At 44.6% G+C, this 20,050-nt stretch overlaps 1 protein-coding gene across 2 annotated transcripts in view; it reads right to left on the reverse strand.

Moving 5' to 3' along the window:
- The window catches only part of SLC6A18 (solute carrier family 6 member 18), a 44,661-nt gene that overhangs the window by 11,541 nt on the left and 13,070 nt on the right, over positions 1 to 20,050 (reverse strand). For both annotated transcript variants that reach the window (XM_053248008.1, XM_053248007.1), the window contains exons 6-9: positions 15,072 to 15,184; positions 11,011 to 11,139; positions 4,218 to 4,374; positions 592 to 796 (exon numbers count right to left, since the gene is read on the reverse strand). In XM_053248008.1, coding sequence (XP_053103983.1) covers positions 592 to 796; positions 4,218 to 4,374; positions 11,011 to 11,139; positions 15,072 to 15,184 — 604 coding nt within the window. The remainder of the gene's footprint in view (positions 1 to 591; positions 797 to 4,217; positions 4,375 to 11,010; positions 11,140 to 15,071; positions 15,185 to 20,050) is intronic.

Genomic DNA, 20,050 nt, shown 5'->3' on the forward strand with positions numbered 1-20,050 from the left:
GTGGCCCACCAGATGCCTCTGAGAAGCCCACAGGCAAGAGAGGGCATGCCTTCTCTCTTGCTGTTGCTCCCCTTCAACTGGTATTGAGAGGCATCGTGCCTCTGTGGCTGGAGGTGGCCTATAGCCACCAGACTAGTATCCATTGATAGACTTTTCCTCCGTGAATTTGTCTAAGCCTCTTTTAAAGCCATCCAAGTGAATACTGATAATAATGACCTACATTAAAAAGTTATAGGAATTGTTGAAATGATGTATATGAAACATCCTGAACACACTAAAAACACTCTAGAAATGTGAAATAATAGTGGCTGACATACTGCACAATGTTCCCTGTGCCTTTTAACAAAATGTGCACACAGTTACTCAAGAGAGTTTTTGACACAGGAATTGGGCAAATGCCGCTGTACAATGGATGACCATTGGAAACCACGGCTGTCCATTGTACAACTACATTTGCACAATTCTTGTGTCAAGAGCACTCTTGCACAACTGTGTGCACGTTTCATTAATAGGCACATGGGACCAAAGTGCGTGTGCATGTCTGTTAATTCAACAAAGAAATAAAGGAACATTTTGGGAAAATATACATACCAGACACAGCCTCCTTGGGCATGGATTTAGCCACAATGGGAAACTCTAAGAGAGGAGTCAAGATACTCTGAATGTTTCCAAACATGGAGGACAGACCCAGTGTGAACAGCATGATAAAAAACAAGAGTGCCCAAGCCTGTGATCCAGGCATCTGCACAACAGCTTCCGTGAACACCATAAAGGCCAAGCCAGCTCCAGAAGCACTCTGCAGAATTCACAGATATAACAGACCATTATAAAATCAGCCAGGTTGAGATGGCCTTTAAAAATCAATATAATTCTGAGAGACAATCTTGATTGTTCAATATTAGTACATTAAGTGGACATAAAATCTAGCTCAGAGATCATCCAGAGGAAGACATACTCTTACTGATGACAGGTTCTCAATTGTAAAAGCTGGCAGGGAGTGAATGAGCTGATAAGAGCTAGCAGAGAGTGAAATCCCTGCCAACTGGACAAAAAGTCACATTTCAAAGCTCCCTTGAATTTAGCAGGAAAAGACTGCAACTACTGCCCCTGTTCAACCTCAGCACCGCATCGCTCCAGTGGCTGTTGCTGGTGCCTATCTTGTGTTTCTTTTCAGATCGTGAGCCCTTTGGGAACAGGGAACCATCTTATTGTTACTCTTTTTCTATGTAAACTACTTTGAGAACTTTTTCATTGAAAAGTGGTATATAAATAATAATAAATGAGAGGGGGAGAGGTCGAATAGAAAGTGACTGACTGGGATGTCTGCAAAAGCAGGTTGAATGTGAACGTGTGCTTTAATTGCCTCAAATGCAATGGTTTAGGAACACTGAGGAGCTGAAGGGTCCTTTCCTAGGAGTAAAGTGTTTTTCATTGGCTAGTGCTTTGCTCATGCTAGCCAATAACAGCACAGCAAAATGGCCGAACAGGAAGGGGAGATAATAGAAAGGGCAGGGGCATACCAAGCCCTGAAGAGGCCCATGTTCAAGAATTGAAGTTGGGCTCCTCCTCCTTTTCTTTTTGCCGTGCTGCAGGTGCTAAATTTGCAGTGCCAATTTTTTAAAGGGGACTTTTCCTCTAAACCCCTCATGCTGTAGGGTGGCAGGCAGCAAGTATCTTTTGCTGCTGTTGCCTGGAATATCTTGAGTAAAATAAATCCTCCATTTGAAGTCATCATCTGTAGCATCAACTGAAGATATCATCCATAAGAAATCTAAGTACTGTAACCAAGTTGAGCAAGAATACCCTGAAATCTTGTGTCACACTTGAAAACAGAAACGTTAATACTTATTTCAACATAACGTGTGATAAAGTCTCTTTACCACCAATACCTACACACCTAGTCCTCGTCACAAGCTATCAAAAGCAGCAACTGGTGGTGACCCATAAGAACAGCCCTGCTGGATCAGGCCCAAGGTCTATCTAGTCCAGCATCCTGTTTCACACAGTGGCCCAGCAGAAGCACAAGACAACTGTTATCATTTTATATAAGGGGAAAGCCTTACAGAACAACATTTGTGCTGGGAACTACCTGATTTCATGTGGCACTCATGAGAGAAACCTTCCCAGAGGCCTCATCTGACCTGCTTCTTTCTTCGCCATGTGCTCTTGCAAATGATTGTTTTAAACTTTTTCTCTTTGTACCAGTCCCTGTCTCTAACACCTCGTTTCCTTTCTTCCATCTCCCTCTACACAAGGCGCTTTCCCATGTCCTGCACAGCCACACCAATTTTCCTTGAAAGGGCAGCAGGGAGAGAGAAAGGCCATTGAATTCAACAGTCCATAGTTCAAAAGCCTTTTTACAAGAAGTGAGTAGTTACACTTTGAACGCTGTTCAGGTTGCACTCTTAGGTACACTTCTTTGGGAGTAAGCTCCTTACTTCTTCTTATTTACTTCTGAGTAAACATACATAGACCCAGAGGCACTTTAACCCCCAGACCTTGGGGACCCAGTCCGGTCCTCCAAGGTCCAAGAGGGCCTCCAAATGGCCGGAGCCGGGAGCCTCTGGAGGTCACCCTGCGCCTGCCCCGCCAAACCTCTGTTTTAAAAAAAACATTACCATGGCCGAAGGGTAGTGGGGAGCGGAGGGCCCTTCTCCCCCGGCAGGGACGGGAGCAATGCTGGGCCTGGCTGTTCGGGCCAGCATCTTTTTCCAGCTGCAAGGCGCACCTGCACAGTTGAGATCGTCACAAGCCCATGATATCACAAATTTGGAGTGGAAAGAGGCTGACTTCCTATGAACAGAACTGGGACCTAAAGCATCCTTCCTCTGCCCTTTTCCCCACCTACAAAGCTTAATATCAGCTAGGACTTCCCAATAATAATTAGCCTCCGCACTTGCTTTCAATGGCAATAAGGTTCAGCCCTGGAACAAAGCAACAGTGCCTCTGAGCATATGCAGAGTACATTCTGTAGCATATACCCAACTAGTTATCCCACATCTGGCATTAAGAATGAGCCTTGGAGAGCTTCATTCGCAAGCAGGCAGGATCCCCAGGTGACCCCTCTCTGTTTTGAAATGCAGCTTGACTTAAGGAATTGCACACAGTCCAGTGTAGAATAAGGCCACTACAGCAGAGTCTGGGCAGCCTTGTTGCTTGCAGGATCAATATTTTTTCAACCGGAACCCCAAGGTCCACTAACTGGAGCCCAGTGAAAAGGGGGGTTGGGGGTGAGAGCAGACACACTTCAAATTAAGGAACAGGTTGCTCTGTAAGCACACATCCAGCTCAGAACCAAGGATTTCAGTTCCACAACTGAACTCTGCTGCAGCCTTTCATTCAAAAATGCACTGCTGGTTCCAGTGACATAACAAGCTCTGAAAGGGGTCTGCATGAAAGAATTGAACATGGGCCCCATAGGATAATTTCCCTGGAGAGATCAATGGCAAACTCAAAATATTATTACCTCTGGAATGATTGTGCAGAAAGTCCTGAAATTTCACACGGAGTTCCTACGATGATAACATTAAATGTGTGGACGTTGAAATAGATCAGTCCACCCACTGATTTTCAATGAATTTTTACAAAGGTTTTTAAAAGCCTTTAAAAGATTAATTTAAAATCAACAGATGGCCTGATCTCCTTGAACATCTACACATTTAATGCTAACACCACGTAGAAACTCCATGTGAAATTTCAGGACTTTCTGACCAGCCATTCAGGAGGTATTAATATTTTTGAGTTTTCCTTTGATCCCTATGTGGAAATTATTATTTAAGTTAGAAATTGGGGGGCAGGTTTCCTAGTGGCAGCTTGTGTTCATTGCACATGTTTGAACAATTGTAGATCCACTACTGGAAAAGGGCAGAGCTAGTCTTGAGAACAGAGCATCAAGGTATACTCAACATACATAGCCTTTGCAAATATTATATGGAAGAATATTTATTTCTCAGGTGCTACAGGAGTGCCGAAAGAGGAAAATAACTTCAGGAAATGAAGTTTCAGGAGGAGGATTACATGTTTGAATGGTCCAGGTCATTTAAAAACAATTTGTCTACCAAGGACCTTGGTAGTTCTAGACCTTAGGATTCTAGTTGAAAAAAGTAGATCCTGCAAACCAGACTACCAAGATCAGGGGTAGGAGAAGCGCTTGGTAGCAACAGAGTCAATCAAAGCCATTCTTCAGTCATTTTGTTAATATAATGTTAGTATAATACCTGGTCAAAGAATTCGTGCAAGTCACAATTTTTCAGTGCGAGGTCAGCCATTTTCTCTGGCGATGCTCTGATTAAGGCCTCAACCCAAATAGTATAATTGCCCCTTGTGACACTTTGCTCTTCCAGATCAAATGCATTGATGATGTCCTTAATATTCCTGTCAGTGAGACCAGAAATAATTAGAATTATTTGCATTGCTGCGTTTTCTGACAAACCACCACCACTGTTCCTAACAGTATTCTATACAACTTGCTGTTCAAACTACCTAACTTTTTATAGCACGCACTCACATCTGATCTGCAGTTTTTTTAAAAAAACAATCTTCTTAGAATTAATGTAATGACTCACCTGAAGATACTCTGATTACCTGTTTGGGTTTTCTGCACTGCCCTGCCAAGAGATGAGGAGAACTGTATGGCTCCCTCTGGTCCCCAAATTTTAATGGTGATGGAGGCATCTGTTAAAATTCTCCTCAACACTTGATGGAATGATTCAGAGGATGGTTCTAGGTGACTATTTTCGCACATATGAAACCATCAAATGATTACATTCGGGGTGGCCCAAGGATATCTGGCACCCCAGAAGAAGCCTAATTTTAGTGCCCCTGCTTCCTTGGCCTGTGCGGGCGCCTCCCGTCGAGCAGGCAGGCCATGCCTGTCACCCTCCCACTGCCTCTCTTTGCCACTCTGATGTCTCTGGGTGCCACCCCTGCCACTGCCAGCTGTTTCTGGGTAGCTGGCCTGCCACGATGCATTATAATGGCATTGTTGCACGATGCAGCAAAGTGGTTATAACGTGCTATGGCAGGCCAGCTGCCCAGGAGAAGCCAGCAGCAGGAGCGGCAGATGGAGGTGGCAAGGGAAGCAAGTGGGTGGCCAGGCAGGAGACAGGGATGGGGAGAGCCTGCTTGGCGGCCTGCCCACCTGCTCAGATGAAAGGAGTTCTGTCTGCCCACGAGGGCGGGGGGGGGGGAACTGTGTGGGTGGCACATGACTCAAGTTATCAGTGCCTCTCCCCACTTGGCACCCTAGGTGACCATTTAGTTTGCCTAGTGTGCGGGCTGGCCATGATTACACTGAACACATACACTGTATTCATTCAGCACTAGGTAAATGCTTATTCAGTAATCCAAAAACCTTCTGTTTAAGATAAGAGTTAAGTTAAGATGCTTTACATTTTCACTCATGTTCTAAAAAGAAAGGAAATTGCAAGTTAAGGTGTAGGGGTGTGCATGGAACCGCGGAGATGCGGTCCGGCACTGGGTGGGGGGTTCCAAAAAGAATAGGGGGGGCTTTACTCACCCCCTCAAGAATTCTGACGTATTTATTCAAGTAAGCGGGCGGCATACCTGCCCGCCGCCCGCTTCATTCCCGCTCCTCCGGCGGCGCGCGGCTCGGCTTCCTCCTCCTGTTTCAAATCGGGCAACAGGGTAGCTCCCAGTCCCTGCCGCCCGGCTCTTCAATCCCCCCGTCTCGGCTGGCAGCCGCCCCCTGAGGAGACCCAAGACCCCTGCCGCCCCTTCCCTTCCCATCCCATCCCATCCACAGGCGGTCGGCAGGAGAGCTCTCCTGCCGACCCCGTCCCCTTCCCCGGCTTGGCTGCAAATGGCTTCTAGGAAGCCTTTTGCGCGCCTGTGCAAAAGGCTTCCTAGAAGCCATTTGGAGCCGAGCCGGGGAAGGGGACGGGGTCGGCAGGAGAGCTCTCCTGCCGACCGCCTGTGGATGGGATGGGATGGGATGGGATGGGAAGGGAAGGGGCGGCAGGGGTCTTGGGTCTCCTCAGGGGGCGGCCGCCAGCCGAGACGGGGGGGATTGAAGAGCCGGGCGGCAGGGACTGGGAGCTACCCTGCTGCCCGATTTGAAACAGGAGGAGGAAGCTGAGCCGCGCGCCGCCGGAGGAGCGGGAATGAAGCGGGCAGTGGGCAGGTATGCCGCCCGCTTACTTGAATAAATACGTCAGAATTCTTGAGGGGGTGAGTAAAGCCCCCCCCCCTATTCTTTTTGGAACCCCCCACCCAAACCAAAACCACCCCGTGTCCGGACCGGTCTGGAGGCCTTTAGAATGGCCTCCGAACCGGTCCGTGCACATGACTATTAAGGTGTCCATCTTAACTTCCACATCATATATTTATTTAACATATATAAGCTGTAAAGACTTCGTACAGTCCAGTATATGATGGTGGCTTTAGAAATGAGGCTCCATGCTCCCACACTTTGCCTTGGTCTTTCAGTTGGAGACTGAGCTGGGGAGGGATGCATCCAGGCAGACATTTAACAGGTGCAGCTTCCCTAATCACTTCCTAGAGATGCCCTGCTGAATTTCTGCCTAATGCATCTCTGATCAAGGCAATGTGTAGGTGCATGGAGCCTCATTTCTAAAGCCATCATCATATACCACTGTACAGTCTTTACAGCTTATATGGCACAGAAATTAAGATGGGCACCTCAACTTGCAATTTCTATTCTTTTTAGAACATGAGTGAAAATGTAAAACTTCTTAAATCTCATCTTAAACTGAAGGTTTTTGGATTACTGAATTTCCAGGCATTCTAAAAAGGAAAATTGGATTAGACACTATGGAGAAGAGCTGACCCATGCTGCTTAAGTGGAGCCTTCCCATTCTTAAGCAGCGTTCCTTTAAGGCAAAACTTTTGTGTTCAAAGGCAGTCTGCCACTACCTTATATGCCACTGTAAAGCCCTGGTCATCTCACCTCGGCTTGCATTCCCTGGTAAGTACAACTGCCACTTCATGGCTGCTATACGTGCATGGCTGCTATACTTCACAAATCCATTTGCCACCCTGCCTCTGTTACAGACCAGGCCTGATTTATACACCAAATATGCTCATTAGCTAGTATACAAAATTAGGTCTGGCCCACAATGTCATCAAGTTCTTTATATGGTGACCCGTGTGTGATCTGGGCGCACGAGGAAAGGAGATCAAATCACTCCTGAAAGGGTTCAATGGGCTTTATTGAACATAAAAGGCTTAACAACAACCTAGCAAAGCAGAATTGCTAACAGTATTAAAACAGAACATCTAGCCAGCACCAATATTTTCCACCCAGTGTGCCTAATTAGCTTATGTGCGTGCAATTAAATCTTCCTAGAGCCTAGTACAGTTTAGATACAGGCGGAAAAAGGGGGGAGGGAAGAAGGAAGGCTCAGGGCTGGTATGGTTTTTGGGGGATCAGAAATTAGTAAGGGGACGAGGGGAAGGGAGCAGGAGAAGGGGAAAAGATGAAGGGAATTCCCAAAGCTTGTAGCATATTACCAGGATCCGAGGCTGGAGGCTGGAGAGAGATGAATCACTTCAGCTGAAGCAGTGAGGCGCTGGCGGAGACAGGAGTTGTGCAGTTGTTTCAGATTATAGCTGAGAGCTCCATGGCTGGGGAGGCTTGACTTCTCACTGCGCAGTGAGAGTCATAGCCTCTGAGCACGGGGAGAGTTCCTGCTTAGCCCCTGCGGCTGTGCAGCAAACTCTGGGAAAGTGTGTGAGCAAATCTTGTTGTAGGCACAAGAATACTAACGTGTGAGCAGAATGCCCATAGGCACAGAACTGCTGAACTCTGTCTCAAAAGCCTCATCTTATAGTGATTTTCTCTTTAATCCTTGAACAGGATCTATTCAAAAATCTCCTCTTTTCCTGTATGTCCAAAAAGGTGTCAACTTCCTGCCACCTTCTCAACAAAATCTTAATTATTCAGGATATCAGCTAGTCCAGAGATATCTTTGGATTTCATCTCTGTAAACTGCGTGTGCTCAGGAAGGGAGGGGTGGGGAAATCTGCATCTTAAGATGCTGCAAATTACATCTTGGCAGTCTGGTCCCCAGAAGGTGTGAAAAATTCAGAGTTAGTAATGGAATTGTGGAATTGGTCCCATTTGGTGTGGGACAATCATTCCACTATTTCTTATGTACCTTTATCCAGAGTTTTGCTTGTAATTGAAAACAAGAGAATATTTAGAGGAACACACATGTGTGTGAGACTTGTAGCATTAGTGAGGTGAGAATTAAAGTCTACAAGCATTATCTCTGTATACATTTGGCTATATTGAATTTCTATAGACAGCAATTGAGATTAATCACTTGGGCCTTGCAGGGCCATCACTGACAATGGAAGGAGGAACTCAACAGGTCTGGTAAACCCGTCCACAGCCACCTTGGTAGCCAGTGGTATTAGCATATGGATTGCAGCATTCAGCATTCAGACCTGGCTCCATTGTTCCCTTGCATATCCCATTTTAACAACACAATGCCAGGTTCCTCCTCTCTTCTTAGAGCAGGGAACAACATGCCAGAGTTCAGGTTTGATTTCATTTCTTGATATAAAACGAAATCAGATACAGGCCTGTATTCCGGGCCTATATTTCACATACTTCTGAGTTGGTACCTCTGGTTATGATGGGTTATGACCGTCCACAACACCTCCACTGCCTCATATAGCTTGAAAGCACTCATTACCTTGCCACCAACTTGTGCTTCCTCATAAGCATCAATCCTAGCTTGAGTTCTCTTCCACAACCCATTGCCACCTCCTTGCATTTCCTCACAAGTTCACATCACTACACTGGAGCCATGGAAATAGCACTGGGAGGAAGTACATTTCCCAGATGTCCCCATGTGCTTTCCCAATGTCCCTAGGTGAATTCTCAGGCCCATGGGCTCAGCTTCCTGTAGAAGAGGCCCTCCCAGACCCAGGAATGTAATGAACTACACCAGAGATGGCCACGGTGGAAGCAGCACCAGGAGGATGCTACAGATTCATTGGGATTGCAGCACCAATGAAGAGCCATAGCAGCCAACACTTGTTTTCTAGGGTTTAAGGGACAATTTTTAAACTGCTGTATTTTAGCCACTTACTGCACTAGATCCGAAAGGGTGGTATCCCCTAGCTGATGCCTCCAAACTTTGAGGCAGATGGAGCTGAACATTTAGATTTTATCACTAAGAGACGCAGAGACATAAGTTCTGGGGGGTATAAAAATATGTTAAATAAATAAATAAATAAATAAATAAATAAGGCTTATAAGGTTAAAATGCTGAAATAACGCCCCATCTCAATTAAATTAAGATATTTTATTAAGTTAACTGTGGCATAAGGAAAGGTTCATTGGTAGGAGTTTTCTCCACCATAAAAGCTCTCTCTGTAAGTGGAGGTTAAATTTTCCTGATGAAAAACTGCTGATTTTGATCAGTATTCTTTGGAGGGTATTGTAATATCTTAAGCTTTGTTTGACAGAAGCCTCTCCAGACTAAGAGTATTATAGGCTTCAGTAACTGGGCTGGGCACATAATGGGTCTTCAAACTCACGGAATACCACCCCCCACTTTAGTAGCACCCATCTCTTTTTCTTCTCTTTTTGACAACACATCATTATTGAAGGATATTTTAAGTTTGCACACTTGGCAACACTCCACTCAGCCCAAAGAAGAGAGCAGGATCCAAATCGTAAAATTTTCCGTTCTGTTCTGACTGAAGTACTACCAAATATATAATCACGTGTGCTCAAAAGACAAGGTAGAACCTCCTGACGTTGAACACCAAAAGCTTTGTAAAACATCCAACTAAGATCAACATACCTGCCAACTGTCCCAATTTACAGCCACAAATTCCCACTACGTTTCCCGGATCATGAACACACATCTCAGAATCACAGTTTCCCAAAGGGCCCACCCCTCACCCAGGCCCACATCTCAGCCAATTGGAGGGCTCTGTGCTGCTGCACAGGGAGCCCTCCTCCTCCAACCCGACCATCAGCTGTTCAGCGGGGTGGGTGGGGTGTGTACTGTGCATGCTGCCTCTGGCAGCCTTCCTTCCTCGTTGCCAGTCAATCAAAAATGTTCCTGTGCAGGAAAGGCAGGCAGGGAAACAGCAGCAGCAGCTACTGCCCTCACTCTCTTAACCCTGACTAAGCAGTGGGCTCCCTAAGCAGGTTTGCTGCCATCGGCAGCCACTCACCTCCCAGCGGTACACATGCGCAGCCAATAGTGGGCTTGGCTACCTGAGCCTGCTCTTGGCTGCACATGTAAACAGCCTCATTATCTGCAGTGAAAAAAGGGTCGCCAACACTTTGAAACCTCTTTTTAGGAGTTAAAAACCTGAACTGCTGTATCTCAGCCATTGTACAAGAGATTTGCCCCAAATTTGGAGGGGTGATGTCTCTTGCCTAGTGGATGTGTCTGTACAATGTCAGATAAGTTTGACTTTATAAGCAATGGATTGTTTAGGGTTTATAATGGTGGAATGTCGAAAACACTCCTCATCTTAACTATACTGCCACAATAAAGTGTACTGCCACAACAGTGCCAGTTTAATCTGCATTCATACTTTGTCTAAGGTTTATACAAGGGTTGTCATTCCCAAACAAGCCCTTTCCTTTCTTTTTATTTTGATTGCTTATGCTGAAGGGTTATTAGATCTCAGAATCCTTCTCGCAGTTCCACTAACTATTTTACCTTTTCCATAAAAACACATATATGTTTAAAGACATCAACATATCATTGATTTGAAGAATTATACTTGAATGAATAAATGAATATCTACACAGAACATAACCACATTCTAAATTATGTATGTTAAATTATGTGTGTTAATTATGTTTGTGCTCCCTGCAGGAAAAATGTGTTCTGTGCTACAAATGGATTTTAATTCTATTCTCAAAAGTCCCTCAAAGTGGCTTACATCGTTAAAAAAAAACAACGTTGTACAATGAAAAACAAATTCAATACGACTTGGACGAACACCTTAAAGGGGTTCGTATCTTCAGTAAACAAAACTTGAAAGGCTCACCTATCTAAGCAATTCCAGTAACCCATTGTTGCCTTAAATCCCAGAACTGAAAATACAGGGATCGCAGCATACAGAGATGTTGCACTGTTCACAACTGCAATAATTATAGCATCCACTTCACAGTCATTTCTAAGGGAGAGAAGAAACATTCAAATTAACTGACATCTACAAAGGACAGCACTGACTTTTCATTCCAATAAATGTATGGAGATTGCCATTCCATGAGCAAATTCTCCTCTAATTCTTCTCTGATAATCCACAGAAATAACGCTTCCCTTTTCTTCTTCTTTTTTATGACGGTTAGTAAGAATGAGTATGTAACAAATGGATTAAAATTTGTTACAAGCAAGACTGAGTCAATCAAGAAGAAATTTAATTACAGTATCAAAAAGCATGACTGTACATTAAGAAATTATTATACACATGTTAATAAATGTCCCATTTCTCGTAAATATATTCTGCTTTTGACTTTGTTTACTTTAACACAATTTTTAAGTCTAGCATCATAGGTGTAAACATCCATCCATCCATTTCCTTAAATATGAGATTACGGCAAATCTCCAGTGTTTTGCAGAAAGAAGTCCAGCTGCTGTGAGCATATAGGATATAAATGCTCAGTCACATTTTTGAATTGCATCACTAGCATATGTTAAGGGGGGAAATGAAATCATCTGATTGTACAGAGTACCCTAGGATCTTCTCGAGTAATTTTTAAATTTGGTTCCAGGATTTCTCAAACAATGAAAATGCCAGCAAATGTGGAAGAAGTTACCTTATCTCTTTTGACATTTCCAGCAGACTAGAGGAATTAGGATCATAGAACCACAGGGCAGTTCTGATGATACTTTTCCTGTCCGTGCTATTAAAAGGGGGACATGCTACGAGCACACGCAACATGATAGCTTTTCGCAGACATCCTGACACCTTCCTTGTGCATTCTTCTTTTATTGTGTGTGTGGTGGAGGGAGCGATTCAGACGAACAGCAGTGCTACACACAACCCAAATACTTGTTACTAGTTAGCAGGGATGTGCATGAACCGAGGTTTGTGCACAGGTTCAGTGCCGCCTGGGAAGGAGTGGCGAGTGGGATCTTTGAAAAGAAGGAGAGCAGGTCCTTACCCGCTCTCCGCTGCCACATGCATCTTTTTGATGCAATGGCACTTCCCCCAAGAACCCGCACGCAGCTCTAGGACCCACATGGCAGCTGTGCATGAATGGTCAGCATGGTGCTCCTGACCATGCAAATGGTGCCCACACATGAGCAGGTGCCATGTGTGTCCTGGAACCACAAGCAGGTCCTTGCAGGGAGGAAAGGGTTATGGATGACTGCATTTGCAGGCTTTTTAAAAAGGAAACTTTGGGGGGGGCACTGTGGGAAAGGGAAGTTTAACAGTTGTGCTTACCCATGCTGGCTAAGTGGGGCCTCCATATTCGTAGGCAGTATATCTCTGATGTAGAAAGTTCACGTTGAAACTGAGGCAGTCTGCTGCTGCCTTGTGTGCCCTTGCAAGGCCCCCTGCCATCTCACCACCACCTCACGTTCCCTTCTAAATCCATTTGCCGCCTCGCCCCACCCCACTTGTACCTGGGCACTTTGCCATCACCTCAGCTGAGGGAGAAACTAAAAGCCCATCAAAGGGAAGGGAGAGGGAAGGGGAGATGTGTTGCCCTCTAGAAGTGCCCGAGGGCTCCGAAACTCTCCTTAGGCAGCTATTTTCAGAAGCCGGGATTCACTTGCCACCTAAACTTGCCCCTCCCAACTCTGGCTTGAGCACATTCAGGGGGCAAAATCAACACTAAGTTCCCTGTTACGATGGGGACTTCAAAGGCTAATAATTCCAGGAAATACTAGATCAATTAAAGAAAACCCCACAGAATCATGCTTCCACAGTTTTAAAGAACATTTAAAGGGATGTTAAAATTATGATATGTTATCTGATGTCAAAAAAGGCATAGCAAGCACGTGAACCCTCTCTTTTTGGGAGAACCTATTTAAATTGTCAGTTTTGAGTTCATGACCAATAGAATGTTCAGGGTTTATAATGACAGGAAGTTGAAACACCGCCTCATCTTAACAAGGAGCATAATTAAAGGTGTTCCTTGGTACTTGCTCAGTTTCATAGGGAAAGATCAGTAGCGGATCATCCTAACAAGCTGGTGGGGGGGCACCAAACAAGGTGCAGCTGCCTCTAGTTCTCAGCAGCTCCATTTGTGCCTCTCTCTCTCATCCCGCCTCATCCTGCTCTGGCATTAACACGAGCTGCACTGCCTGCAAGCCAGCCATTTGTTTTGGTGACCCCTGGCTCGTTTGGATGAGCCGGCAAAGATGTATTTGAATTTAGAGGGGTCGTGTTCACCAGAGAGGCTCATTTGTTTACTGCATGTCCTCAGAATAAGAGGCAGAACTAGGAGAGGGCTGGGTGGGTGGAGCATCTGTGCCCCTACAAGTTTTGGGGAGGGAACCAGCTGCCACATTAATCCACACTGTGCTCCCATGTCTATCTAAAAAGCGAGTGAAAAATCAGACTTTTCAGCAGCCCACATTTGCTGAAAAAGAATATAGCGACTGTGCATACTCCACACCAATATGTTCTCTCTCTCTCTGCTTGGGGCAAGTACATGCACCCTACTTCGTTTTGCCCTCACAGCAACCCTGAAAAGTAAACTGGGCTGAGAGGGCATCTCTAGTTTAGGGTCGGTCCATTAAAGGTATGGTTAAACAAGGGATTTGAATCCAGGTCTTTCCAGTTCAACACAAACAATGAGGAAAGGTCAGCAGTTTTTATGCTTCCAGTCCTGGACATAAAAAGGTCAGAGTGATTTTAGTGCTTGTTACTCTTAGTTAGAGCTACAACCAGCAAAGCCTCTTGGACTTGGGAGCACAAGTCTGGGACTTGAAGCATAAATATTGTTGAATTTCCTTCCCTATTTGTGTTTTGCTATTCCATTCTCCAGTCTGACTCAAATCCAGCATGCTGGAAAATGCAATTTAAAAACATAAAACACGATGGGAAATAGGTTATTTTTTCCTTTTCCTGCACATGGGTAGGATTAAGGCAAAGCATTTCCTGGCTGACATACTGTGAAGTTTTCTGTGTGTCTTTTAATCAAATCAAATGCATGCACAGTTGCACATGAGCACCTGTTGTGCGTACTCAAGAATTGTGCAAAGTTACACAATGGATGGTCACTGAAAATAATGGCTGTCCATTGTGAAACTGTCCTTGCGCAGGATGCAAGAGCACTCTTATGCAATTGCACAAATATTTCATTAAAAGGCACACAGAATGTTGTACAATATGTCCACTCCTGTTTATAAAGAACTCTAGTTCCAAGTCAGAGTTCTTTAGCTGACTTCAGCTGAACTAATCTTAGTTGTAAATCAGGACTTCTCAAACTTAATTTAATTTTTCCTTCGTTCCATATTCACTCCACCTTTCCCACCTCACTGTCAGTCATCTTTCCCCCAGATGATTGTGCAGATATTCTCCCATGCAGTCATGTGTGAAAAGACATTTGAACCCAGGCATTCATCCAACATTGGTATTAGAAGAACAACAGAACCAGACATCTCTGACACTCTCCTAAGCCATCACGCAGGCAAATAAAGCAGCAGCTTTTTCCTGGACTTCAGGATATGCTGAATGGCTTGAGTCATATAGCACTAGCAATAGCACTTACATTTATATACCGCTCTATAGCCGGAGCTCTCTAAGCGGTTTACAATGATTTAGCATATTGCCCCCCAACATTCTGGGTACTCATTTTATCGACCTCGGAAGGATGGAAGGCTGAGTCAACCTTGAGCCCCTGGTCAGGATCAAACTTGTAACCTTCTGGTTACAGGGCGGCAGTTTTACCACTGCACCACCAGGGGCTCTTACAAAGTTTTACCACTGCACCACCAGGGGCTCTTACAAATATCCCTAAGGATGGCTGAGAAGTGTCATTGTAGAAGCTATTTGGCCATGTAAACCCACTTGCTAAATAAAGCAGCTGATCTAGACGTTGTGAGTAATAGCTACAATCTGGGAACAGATATTAGCTTATTTATACCTACTTTGGTGAGTTGTAGCTAGAGTATGCTATGTGTCCCCCAAATCCTAAAGAAAGAGAGAAGAAAATCTGGGTGGCTGCATCAAGCCACACCCGTGGATTTTTGAGTATGTTCAGCTGTTAAAAACAAAAAACAGAGGGCAATGCTAAATACATTATTAATCTCACAGTTCCTTTTTATATTTGTCTAATGGAAGTCTTCCAAGCATGTAGTAAAAAACTGAAGTGTGCTTCTTTAATTCAACAAATTAAGGGCAGAATGATACATTATACTGGCAAATAAGTATTTCCCCAACATATGTCTGCTTAATGCGAATATTTAAAGGACACTATGAGGACTAAGTGGTGCATAACTTTTCCATCTCCTCCGATAATACTCTGCAAATGTCTCTTCTGCCTCTACATTAGGTACCCCGTGTTTGCTTCATAACATGTAGTTCCACCCCATCTGCTGAGAAATGGAAGTCGACCACAGATGCATGTTCCCATGGCTTCAAGTTTGGACAATACCACTACCAAAATTTATACACCGCTTTTAAACAAAGTGCTCAAAGTGGTTTACATCGAAAACACGCTAATCCTTCAATATGTATGGGGGAGGACCAGGGGCATGCATGTCTCCCCCACACCTGGTGCACTGGACCACTGTCATCTAATTACTTCAGGAGGCAGTTCTTCTGGAACCATCTCCCAATACACAGATCAATACTATTTTAAGTAATTTTTAAAACCACTCATTGAGGGGTGGTTCAGACAGACAGACAGACAGACAGACAGACAGACAGGCGCACACATGCACAAGCGCACACACACCCCACCTGTACACAATTAGGTGGTAGCAGCACAGTACACCAAGGGAAATCAGTGGCATTCAATATCTTGCACCCATGGGGACATCAGCACTTAAGCTCTCTTCATTGGGCTAGAGTATGGTGGGTATTTCCCTCATCTCATGAATACATGAGATGAGGGAAATACCCACCATACTCTAGCCCAATGAAGAGAGCTTAAGTTTTGGCCCATAATGGGAAGCAATAGATCGTTTCATCAAAGCAGGATCTCCAGTTGTCATGACTTGATTGCACATTTCATAATCCTCTCGCACAGAGGATACTCCTCCAGCAGTTGGGGGGGGGGCTCCTAGTAGTGGGTGATTCAATCATTAGGGGCATAGAGAGATGGGTTTGTGACTTGCATGTAGACTGCATGGTGACTTTCCTGCCTAGTGCAAAGGTTGCGGATATCACACAGCGACTAGATAGGCTGTTAGGCAGTGCTGGGGAGGACGAGTTAGCTGTCATGGGGCACATTGGCACAAATGATGTTGGGAAATGCAGCTAGGAGGCTCTGGAAACCAAACGTATGCCACTAAATGCAATATTGAAGTCCAGGACCCCCAGGGTAGCATTCTCTGAAGTACTACCTGTTCTACAGGCAGGGTCAGCAAGACAAGGGGAGCTGAGGGATCTCAAATACAAATATGAATACAACGAATATTTATATACCACTTCTCAATAAAAGCTCTCAAAGTGGTTTGCAGAGAGAGAGAGAGAGAGAGAGAGAGAGAGAGAGAGAGAAGGGAACCAAAGCCTGTACAAAAGGGATGGAACTTGAACTAAGATGGAACCAGACTGCTAGCGCTTAAAATAAAAAAGATCACAGAAGAGCTTTGAAAATGACACCTGGGGAATTGCTGACAGAAACTGGGTGGGATCTGGTTCGGCAAGAAAAATCCCCTAAAGTCTGAGGATGCAAAGATTTCAGAAAAAATCAGAAGGGGACAGAGCAGGACCAGGAGTAGAGCAGACGAAAACACATGACAGCTGGCCAAAAGGGTTGAATGAGAGTAGGGGAGATAGTACACCAACGCCAGGTAAGAGACACATTGGGAGTGGAGTAGCACAGTATATTAAAGAAAGGATAGAATCTCACAAGCTAGAAAACCTAGGAGGACTAGAGTCCTCCACACAAACATTATGGGTGACATTATTGGAGCTAGGACCCTGACAACATCAGATCTCAGCTGCAATGTCTCATAGTGACCATTCCGGGGTGGGGTGGGGGGTTTTAGGGTCATGGATAAAAGTGCTGTACTCCTCCCCTCATTGTTCCCCCAGTATTAGTCTCCATTCTGTCTCTCCAGAGATGGCTGTTTGTTTAGGGTCTCCTAAACAAGCTCAGCTTTCCTATCCTTTTGTAACTTTTAAATAAATCCTTGTTGTTCTTCACACTAGACCTCTTGCTTGGCTGAATTCTCCCCAAACTGGTTTTGCTCTGCTGTTTGGGGACTGAACTGCCATTCTTCCCCTACAAATATGAGGACTGAAAAGAAATACGTTACTAGGGACATGCTATCACCCTCCAGATCAAAATGCTTAGAGTGACCTGGAGTTGCAGATGCAAATCAGAGAGGCGTCAGAGACAGAGCTATAATAATGGGCGACTTCAATTATCCTCACATAGACTGGGCAAATTCACGTTCAGGTATTGACAGAGAGGCCAAATTTCTAGATATGCTAAATGACTGTGCCTTAGAACAGTTAATCATGGAACCAACCAGAGACAAGGCGACCTTGGACTTAATCCTGAGTGGTGCCCAGGACCTGGTATGAGATGTCAGAGTTGCAGAACCATGGGGGAACAGTGACCATAGTGTACATAATTCAGCTTATATGCAAGTGGAACATTGCCAAGGAAGTCCAACACAGATAAGTTGGACTTCAGAATAGGAAACTTCTCAGTAATGAGGGGACTGGTAAAAAGGAAGCTGAAAGAGGAGGTCAGGAGAGTCAAATCACTCCAGAAAGCATGGGACTTATTCAAAAACTACAGTAATAGCTCAGTTGGAATGTATACCAAGAAGGAGGAAAGGTACCACCAAATTCAGGAGTATACCAGCATGGCTAACAAGTAGAGTCAGCGAAACTATAAAAGGGAAGAAGACTTCTTTCAGAATATGGAAGTCCTGCTCAAATGAAGAGAACAGAAAAGAACAAACTCTGGCAAAAGAAATGCAAGGAGAAAATAAGGGATGCAAAAAGAGAGTTTGAGGAACATATATCTAGAAGTGTCAATAGGAAAAACAAAAACTTCTTTAAATATATCAGAAGCAGAAAACCTGACAGGCAAGCAGTTGGCCCCTTAAATGATGAAGGTGTGAAAGAAATGATTAAAGAAGATAAGGAGATTGCAGAGAAACAGAATGAGTTCTTTGCATCTCTCTTCACAGTGGAGGATAATGAACATATACCCACTCCAGGTTTCTCAGGCTTGGAGGCTGAAGACTGGGCCAATTTGAGGTGACAAGGGAAGATGTTCTAAACTGTCTTGAAAAACTAAAAATTAGCAAATCAACACGGCCAGATGGCCAAGAATTCTGAAGGAACTCAACTGTGTAATTGCTGATATCCTAGCAAAAATATGTAACTTGTCCCTACAATCAGGCTCTGTACCAGAGAACTGGGAAGTAGCTAATGTTACTTCAGTTTTCAAAAAGGGATCTAGAGGGATCTGGGAAGCTACAGGCCAGTTAGATTAACTTCTGTACTGGGTAAATTCATGGAAAGCATACTTAGGATAAAATTGTTTCATACAGAAGAACAGGCCTTGCTGAAGGAAAACCAGCATGGCTTCTGCACTGGCAAGCCTTGCCTCACTGACCTTTTAGAGTGCTTTGAGAGTTCAACAGGCATGTGGTGATCCAGTTGACATAGTATTCTTGGACTTCCAAAAAGCTTTTGACAGTTCCCCACCAAAGGCTCTTGAGTAAATTTAACAGTCATGGGATAAGGGGACAGGTTCAGGGCTCAAATGTTCATGCATCCACAATCTTGAATAGGTGTGGCTGACATCATCACAAACTATGTCTTTGAGGTGTCCCTATGTGTCCATACAACTGTACCAAATTTGGTTCATATTGTTCCAGGCATTGCGAAGTTGATGTGGGGGCAGGGAGGACACAAACACAAAATGCCAGGTGATCTCATAAGCATACTTTCCTTAAGGAAAGTAGGCTAATAACCAGCTGTAGTGTTGGTTTTCAATAAATTATCACCATCTGTTGAGCCCCAATTCAGGAATACAGGTCCACTGAACAAAGAGTTATGGGGAATCTCGGAAAATTGTCTAGGACCCCACATACCGCCATAATTCCTTGCCTGAGTTGCCAGCAGATCTACCTGAAGATGTAAAGTGCTAGTTAGGAGCACAAGGCTCCGGCAGGCTGGAGCATGGCTCCTTTAAGGCCTCTCTACTCTCTACTGAGGGGCAAAGTTTAGAACAGTCATCAGGACCTGCTCTCACCTATAAGACCTCAATCATAACCCATCCAAGCAAGCTGTTCTGCTCTCCCTTGAAGATGGCAAAAGTCCAATGGATCCTTGTATCTCATCCCCCAATTCTGCTTCCTAGCTGTTGAGTATCAGTTTCTGCCCATGCACCTAGCCAAGCTACATTGTTTCCACTACCCATAAGCCCCATCCTATAGAAACATAACATTACCTGGTGACATAAAATTCAAACATTGATTGACATACAGTACAGGGTAATGCAGGCTGTTTTACACTGCCCACACAGGGCTGTCCCACTTCCACTCCAACTTAAAGTTGCACAATTGCAGTTGTGTGATGCTACCTTCATTGGAAACAATGGAGGCAGTGTCACAACTGGGGTTGTGCAATTTTAAGTTAGAGCAGAACAGCCCTGTTCCACAACACTGCAGGTGATGTTTTAGACACACGCAGGGGTGTGAGCAGGGGTGTGAGCAGTGAGCACATTACCCTGTGCTGTATATCAGCCATAATATTACAGTTGTCAATGGCGCGGATCCAAAGGCATGGCAGAGAGAGCTCCAAACATGTGTCTTCTAATCTCAGAACCCCGCACAAAACATGTGGTCTTAACTAAGGTACATACATATTCCAATGCATATAATAAGCTGTGGTTGGAATTAAAAATAATGTTGATACCTCAGTATGCATGCCT

The sequence above is a fragment of the Hemicordylus capensis genome, chromosome 4, assembly GCF_027244095.1.
Source record: "Hemicordylus capensis ecotype Gifberg chromosome 4, rHemCap1.1.pri, whole genome shotgun sequence".
NCBI lineage: Eukaryota > Metazoa > Chordata > Lepidosauria > Squamata > Cordylidae > Hemicordylus > Hemicordylus capensis.